The sequence below is a fragment of the Olea europaea genome, unplaced genomic scaffold, assembly GCF_002742605.1.
Source record: "Olea europaea var. sylvestris unplaced genomic scaffold, O_europaea_v1 scaffold1060, whole genome shotgun sequence".
NCBI lineage: Eukaryota > Viridiplantae > Streptophyta > Magnoliopsida > Lamiales > Oleaceae > Olea > Olea europaea.
The window spans coordinates 69,621-78,128 of record NW_019227948.1 but is presented as its reverse complement, the minus strand read 5'-3'; the positions used below and the strand labels follow the sequence as shown (position 1 = coordinate 78,128).

The 8,508-nt window shown below is 37.5% G+C and overlaps 1 protein-coding gene across 4 annotated transcripts; it reads left to right on the top strand.

Moving 5' to 3' along the window:
- Positions 1–505: 505 nt before the first annotated feature.
- Positions 506–5,047, top strand: LOC111372993 (elongation factor 2-like). 4 transcript variants are annotated; one of them, XM_022995433.1, is made up of 5 exons: positions 523–634; positions 1,345–1,420; positions 1,958–2,033; positions 2,136–2,223; positions 2,377–5,047. In XM_022995433.1, exons 3-5 carry the CDS (start codon positions 2,031–2,033, stop codon positions 4,815–4,817), a joined length of 2,532 nt encoding a protein of 843 aa, XP_022851201.1. In that variant the 5' UTR covers positions 523–634; positions 1,345–1,420; positions 1,958–2,030; the 3' UTR covers positions 4,818–5,047. The 4 variants fall into 4 exon arrangements, with proteins under 4 accessions (XP_022851199.1, XP_022851201.1, XP_022851200.1 ...); XM_022995432.1 differs by having other exon boundaries at positions 1,334–1,420; XM_022995431.1 differs by lacking the exon at positions 1,345–1,420 and having other exon boundaries at positions 506–634.
- Positions 5,048–8,508: the final 3,461 nt, after the last annotated feature.

Genomic DNA, 8,508 nt, shown 5'->3' with positions numbered 1-8,508 from the left:
TTTAAAATGCAGCCACAAACTCCCTAAATTTTGAAGCTAAACCGTATTGTCGATGCTTAAGAAAACTGTTTTTAACATTTTGACACTATAATGTTAAATGGGTTATCAATAGAGAGGAAATTTTCGCGTAAAAGTTGGGTTGGGTTTCAGTTTCTGTTTCTGTTTCTGTTTAAAAAATTTGTATAAATTTACATAATTTTGATAAAATGCAAAATATTATATATATACGTACATTTTAATAGAAAATATCAAAGTTGTAGGACACACTGATTTTTCAGAACAATTTTATCATTTGTTATTGTAATTTTCAATTGTTTTTTATTGGGCCGTCAGCCTGAACTGTCATGATTCTGTAAAGCCCAAACCTAAAATGCAATATCTTCAAGTGCAGAACGACAACTTTCATTTATATCTGGCACGTGGCAAAAAAAATATGAGCGTAATTGAGGAAACTGTACGAAAACAAACCGCAGACGAGAACCCATTGAATTATAATTTATATTTATACCCTACCCTTATAGGGTTTTGAGGGCACTAACACGCCTATTGCCTTTTATAGCTCCGTCTCTCAGTGATCCATAGCCTAAGGTCACTGAGAGCCGCCGCCTCTACTCCTCATCCCTTCTCTCTGTCTGTAAGATTGTGTATCTTTTCTATCTCTAATTTATGATTCTATTAGTACGTGATTGCATGTAATTTTTTTTATTGATTTCTTGAGCCTGAGAAAATTTTAATTTATAGATTGGATGATTTGTTATGTTTCTACGTTCCGGAGTAGCTGATAATTCGTGCGTTTAAAATATTAGATTTGCTTATGGATAGATTTAATAGAAATATATGAAGGATCAGAATAGGATATTTTGATCCTTATCCAATTTTAATTGGACTATATTGCTCATACTTGACCTGAGATGTTATTTTTACTAAATGTTAAGTGTGTGTCTATATATATATATATATTTGGAGAGCTCAATCAGAAGCCGAAGTGATCCTTTTGGATTTATGGAATTACGTTCTATACATTTTTATATTCTTGTTCAAAGAAATATGCTATGGGAATGTCGAACATGCTAAAATTGCTTTGGTTATTTCACTATTCTATTTTGATGTCTTTGAAGAACGGGAATTATTCACAAGCACCATACAGGTGCTGCGTTGCATTTTTTTCTGTTTGTTTTCATCAAAATTTGACAAGTGTCCAATCTGTAAAAGTTCTGTCAAACTCCACCTGTATGCGTAGCATCACTGTCTTTGAAATATCAAGGAAAATATTGACTTGTCATGTTCGAATAATGCTGTGACTTTTTTACCATGTTCCTGAGCATTTATTCAGGTACTATGCAGGATATGAGAAATATAGGATGTTTAGGTGAAATGTTGCATAAGATTGAGGAAGTGATAGATCTCTCCTCTCGAGTAGGTGTGGATTTAGTCCGTCTCTTTCTGATTATGTCATTATAAAGAGAACATTTCTGCCTGTGAAGTCTGTAGTGAATTTTGTTCTGGTTTTATGGACATGGATTTTAATTTCAATCCCGTTAGTGAATAATAGTGATGGCAAAAAAATCCGCCCCGATCTGATGGGGCCCTAACTTGAATGGGGCCAAAAAGCCTACCCCAAAGGGTTGGCGGGGTGGAGCTTAACTCCCCACCCTGTCTCAGGGCGCAGGTCGGAGTGCGGCCCGAAACCCGCTCTGTGAAGAGAAAAAAATTAAAAATAATTTTATTTTAGGACAATTCACCTGTTAAAAATTCATTTTGGATTTGTATTTTATTATTTAATAATAGCATAACTCAAATTTTTGAAAATGTAAAAAAAGGGGGGCAGCAAATGGGTATGCCTTGCCCCGAACCCAACCCATTGCCATCAGTCATAGAGCTAAAGTTGCTTTTCTTGTTGACTTTTTTATTTTAAATATCTTTTTTATTCTGATTTTTTTTTTTCTCTGGATTGCAGGTATTTTGAAGCAGACCTCCAACAATTTTTTTCTTGTCTTTTTTTGAGTTGTGAAATTTAGAAAACAGTCAAAATGGTAAGCACGGAAAGTTGATTTATATATATAGATAGCCTTCCCCTTTGCCTTTGCACCAGGTATGGGGTTTCTAATGATCAAATTTTCCTTGGATATGTGTAGGTGAAGTTCACAGCTGATGAGCTCCGCAGGATTATGGACTACAAGCACAACATTCGCAATATGTCGGTTATTGCCCATGTTGATCACGGTGTGGAAACTTCTTACATTTATTTTCAGCTCAATATTGCTTTTATGTGCTGTATTACTGGGCGTTCATCTTTGTTTACAGTATGATGCAAGTTCGTTCACCATATCTATCTTGATGCATGTAGTTACTGTAGTTTTCATTTCATTGTAACAGGGAAGTCCACACTTACTGATTCTCTTGTCGCTGCTGCTGGTATTATCGCTCAAGAAGTTGCTGGTGATGTTAGAATGACAGATACCCGTGCTGATGAGGCTGAGCGTGGTATCACTATCAAGTCCACCGGTATCTCTCTGTATTATGAGATGTCTGACGAGTCTTTGAAGAGCTACAAGGGAGAGCGGAATGGCAACGAGTACCTCATCAATCTTATCGATTCTCCTGGACACGTCGACTTCTCATCTGAAGTGACAGCTGCTCTTCGTATCACTGATGGGGCTCTTGTTGTGGTTGACTGTGTTGAAGGCGTGTGTGTCCAAACAGAAACAGTCCTCCGACAGGCCCTTGGAGAAAGGATTAGACCTGTTTTGACTGTTAACAAGATGGACAGGTGTTTCCTTGAGCTCCAGGTTGATGGAGAGGAGGCTTACCAAACATTCCAGAGGGTCATTGAAAATGCAAATGTCATTATGGCTACTTACGAAGATCCTCTCTTGGGTGATGTTCAGGTTTACCCCGAGAAAGGTACCGTTGCCTTTTCTGCTGGTTTGCATGGCTGGGCTTTCAACCTAACAAACTTCGCCAAGATGTATGCCTCCAAGTTTGGTGTTGATGAGGGGAAGATGATGGAAAGGCTCTGGGGAGAGAATTTCTTTGATCCAGCCACAAAGAAGTGGACCACCAAGAATACCGGTTCACCTACATGTAAACGTGGATTTGTTCAATTCTGTTACGAACCTATCAAGCAGATTATTAACACTTGCATGAATGATCAGAAAGATAAGCTCTGGCCCATGTTACAGAAGCTTGGTGTTGTTATGAAGTCTGATGAGAAGGATTTAATGGGGAAGGCATTAATGAAGCGTGTGATGCAGACATGGCTTCCAGCTAGTACTGCCCTCTTAGAAATGATGATCTTCCACCTTCCATCACCTTCTAAGGCACAAAGGTACCGTGTGGAAAATTTGTACGAGGGACCTATGGATGATGCTTATGCTACTGCTATTAGGAACTGTGATCCTGATGGCCCTCTCATGCTTTATGTGTCAAAGATGATTCCAGCATCTGATAAGGGTAGGTTCTTTGCGTTTGGTCGTGTATTCTCCGGCAGGGTCTCGACTGGTTTGAAGGTCAGAATCATGGGTCCTAACTATGTCCCGGGAGAGAAAAAGGACTTGTACGTCAAGAGTGTTCAGAGAACTGTTATTTGGATGGGTAAGAGGCAGGAAACTGTTGAGGATGTACCGTGTGGGAACACAGTTGCTATGGTTGGTCTAGATCAATACATCACCAAAAATGCAACCCTGACCAATGAAAAGGAAGTCGATGCACACCCAATTAGAGCAATGAAGTTCTCCGTGTCACCTGTTGTACGTGTTGCTGTTCAGTGCAAGGTTGCGTCTGACCTTCCGAAGCTTGTTGAAGGTTTGAAGCGTTTGGCCAAGTCAGACCCTATGGTTGTCTGTACCATTGAGGAGTCTGGTGAGCATATTATTGCTGGTGCTGGAGAACTCCACCTGGAGATATGCTTGAAGGACTTGCAAGAAGATTTCATGGGTGGTGCTGAAATTATAAAATCAGATCCAGTTGTGTCCTTCCGTGAGACAGTTCTTGAGAGGTCCTCTCGCATTGTTATGAGCAAATCACCTAATAAGCACAACCGTCTGTACATGGAAGCCAGGCCGTTGGAAGAGGGACTTGCTGAGGCTATTGACGATGGACGTATTGGTCCAAGAGATGATCCAAAGCTTCGTTCTAAGATCTTGTCTGAGGAGTTCGGTTGGGATAAGGAGCTTGCAAAGAAAATTTGGTGCTTCGGTCCTGAGACAACTGGTCCAAACATGGTGGTTGATATGTGCAAGGGAGTCCAGTACCTTAATGAAATTAAAGATTCTGTTGTTGCTGGTTTTCAGTGGGCTTCGAAGGAAGGCCCATTGGCTGAAGAAAACATGAGGGGCATCTGCTTCGAAGTTTGTGACGTGGTTCTTCATGCTGATGCTATTCACAGAGGTGGTGGTCAGGTCATTCCAACTGCTAGGAGGGTTATTTATGCCTCCCATCTGACTGCCAAGCCCCGTCTTTTGGAACCAGTGTACTTGGTGGAGATTCAAGCACCAGAGCAGGCTCTTGGTGGTATCTACAGTGTCCTGAACCAGAAACGGGGACACGTGTTTGAGGAATTGCAGAGGCCAGGTACTCCACTTTATAATATCAAGGCATACTTGCCTGTTATCGAATCATTTGGTTTCTCAAGTACCTTGAGAGCCGCAACTTCTGGACAAGCCTTTCCCCAGTGCGTGTTTGATCACTGGGACATGATGTCATCTGATCCATTGGAAGCAGGGTCGCAGGCTGCACAGCTTGTGATTGATATTCGAAAGAGAAAGGGTTTGAAGGAGCAGATGACACCACTCTCCGAGTTTGAGGACAGACTGTGAGTCAATAAAGGCTTAAACCTTTGTGAATTTATTACCTCTGCGCGCTGTAAAATTTATAATTTTTCTGGTTCTTATATTTTCGGTGTTCTATTAAACTCTTGAGTCCGCTCCCAGATTCTGATATTTGTTGCTTTTAGATGTCACTAGGACAAAGAGTGTTGCTATTCTTCATTGCTTTATCCTGAACCATTTCCCTTTCGAGAATCTTGGTAGAATTTTTTATTTTTTTATTTTTTTGCTTGATCATTTCCTGTTTAACCTTAAATGATTTTGGTACATGCTATATAGTATTTTGTACTTCCTTGTGTGTCCGGTATGCATTTTAATTATGTAGGTAAAGTACATTGCTTAGAGTTTGTTGCTATGAACTTGCTTCAATTGATGTATACTTGTAGTTCGTTGCTCGTTGCTGCAACGGGACGTAATTCTTGTCTAATAGGTTTAAAGGACCAAGACCGACCACCTATAGCGTGCTCTAATAATAAAGTGACTATTTTTTCCAGTTTTTTTATTATATATGCATATTTGAAAGTAAACTGAACTTTATTGCCAATTATATTTTAAAAATCTCAGCCATGCTTGTTCTGTTTTATTTATATTATATTTCATGAATTACGTATACTTTACTGTTTTCAAACTAGAAACAGAAACAAAAGCTTCCAGATTATGTTGTCGGGTTTGTGGGTTTGGTTTGGAGAAGGTAGTGGTGGGTGGCGGCGGCACGTGAGGGTGCAGGTTCAAGTTTGAGCAGTGGACAGACATGAGTGGCGATGTGTAAGGAGGTAATGATCTTGGAGTAGAAGATTTTTTTGGTTCAAGCCGCATACAAGCACAATGAGATATATGTTAGGACTCACGGTCTTAGGAGTGGAATTATGATCTTTTGAACAGAATGGTGTTATTCACAATCATTTACCATGAAAATCATATTACGTGACATACGCATAACAGGTGATTATTTGATATGTGAGTCAATAAGAAACTAGGAGTCCAGAACAACATATAAAGCTGAACCATACAGAACTATGGACTGCTTTGATCACAAAGAAAAAGAAATGAAGAAATTGGGTGCAAAACAGCCCGATATTATCTGTATTTTCTGTTATGCCTAAGGAAACAATACGTTCTGATTTTAAAAGAAAATGCAACAGCAACTATGGCACCAATTACGTAACGATTTTACAGAAGGTACACCTTATCTACCATCTGCTAATAGAAGTGTGACAAAAAAACGGAAGTGCTTGTATAAAGCAATTACAGTGGCCTAAAACAGAATCAGAGACAGCAGCTCAAGAACCCATTTTATTTAATCATATCTAGACATGATAAAATAGACAGTGGATCTGTACGTTCATGAAAAATTATTCTCCCCTTATAATATGAAATCAAAGTCAAATATAAATTTTAACCAAACATTCACAACTACTACCCATTTATTTATCCACATTACGTGAAATCCATTACTCTTCATTACAATTTCTCCCAAACAAGCACGAAGTAAATGTGATTTGCTTGTGAAGGGATAAAAGGTTAAGACATCAAGAACTGATTGCTAAGAACCAAGAATTAATTGGCTGAACTCATAATCAAAGTCATGTCACTTGCATAATACTCACCATTGGTTACTTCATTTGACCTCGTGGTGTAACCAAGAATATGTGATCCACCCAATCTATCCAATTAATGGAGACAATTTTAATTTCAGGCAAATGCACTTTCCAGGACATGACAAAGTACACATGTTATGACAAGGTGATTAATCCCTTAGAGGAACAATGATTCTCGACTCACCTTACAAGGTTGTTGCGGTGGAGGGTTAGTCTTAACTTTCTTCTAGTAACTCCCCTTACTTTCTTCTCAACTTCCAAACAAGATAATTGTCCATCATTCCGATAGATTCCATCAAATGAGCTCAACACCATTAACTTAGTCCAGTTGGGACCAATCATGTTGTCAAATGGTTATTGAAATTTTCAGTCATTGAATTTTAAATATTTCTCCACAGTTACTGAACTTTCTCGTGATTCTCCATGGTCATTAAGAACTTCGGCCACAACCATTAAAGAAATCTGACCATGTATGAGGGAAATCTACTTCAGGAAAACAATGTTTAAACCAATCCAAACTTCCAACATCGGTTAAAGTTTGGTTTGTGTGATTGAGCAGCTGTCTTAGATTTGGAATATTACCAAACCGCTGGATTCAATATATATAGTTACACGCATCAAAATATAGAGATTGAAATTATAGTTCAACGAGTACCTCTTGAGACTATAATATACAATTTTATGGTTGAACGAATTGCATAAAGTCCTACCGAATCAATCAAGTCTAGGCCAGACGCTATACAAATTGTAGCTATGACTCTTGAAAATTCCAACATGAAAATAGGTAAACGTCAAGGGAATAGACAAAGGAAAGGGAATTCATACAGAAGAAAGTTGAGTAATGATTTGAGAACAATATTTATCATTCAAAGTTAATGACCTTTCACGTAAGATTTTTATTGATCATGTCAGCTGCTCCTTTAACAGAATCCATCTAAATGACGGACGAGCATCATGTTTGGTAGTCGAGTGACCATGAAGAAAACTTTGAAGTTCAATGACCGAGTGTAGTAACGCAACGCAAGAAAAGCTCACCTCATGAGCAATGCTTTGTGCTGCAAATCTAAATTTTGCATGAAACTTTTGTAGCGGAAGGTTTGATCACCAATAGTGTTTTCCGGGCTCAGTATGAAATCCAACAATCAAACACCTCAAGAAACCAACCAACCCAAATCCATTCAACTATCCCCAGCATCAGCTGCTTTAATGTTACCCACTCATGACACACAATACGGGAGTTATTGCAGTCGTAAACAGGGGCGGACCCAGACCTTTAGTATTGTGTGGTCAAAATTTTAAAAATAATTTTTTTAATAAACAACATAATATCAATGAAAATAAGTTTATATGTATTTTGACACTTTGAAAACGTCGTATAATTACATCGTTATTAATATTATTAAATAAATTTTGCTACTTGTATAGTTTTGTTTATCATTTCATTGGCAAATGCTCAGCTAATATTGAGTAAATTAAATTGAATATAGAAATTAAATGAATTGAAATAAAATTCAAGTTTAGTTCAGGAAGTAAATGAAATTCAAATTTAAAGCAAATATAATTCGAAAGTAATTCAAATTGCATTTAATCCATAACGATTCTAAAAAAATTACGTCATATTTCATGTAAGACTTCCGAATGAAACGATATAAATTATATTGAAAAATTTATCGTGCAGAAATAATAATTAATTGAATTAAAAAAAAAGAGTTAGACGTCTTTTTTGAGGCGTATGTTTGATACATATTTAACTATTTTCGATATCTGTTTGGACCATTCAATATAAAAATAATGTAGTTTTCGAAACAAACTTTTACATGGCATAGACGATTTGTGGATTCAAATAACTCATAATTGCAAACGAATTTTTAAAGTTAAGATATTATCGAAATTCTTAAAATACTAGTTTCAAACGTCCTACTTTAACATGTCATAACTTTTGCTATATTTGACCACTTCGCATGTCATTAATGAGTGAAAAACTAGGTCATGAGCACTTCGAAATGGTATTAAGAATGTAATATCTTGACTTCATTTGATATCTTGACGAGTGCATTAAAATAGATTGTAAAAAAAGAAAAAAT

Bases quoted from the DNA above. Each gene is read 5' to 3' on its own strand.
- LOC111372993 (XM_022995431.1), top strand. The intron at 2,224-2,376 runs GTGTGGAAACTT...TCATTGTAACAG, and splicing joins TATTGCCCATGTTGATCACG to GGAAGTCCACACTTACTGAT.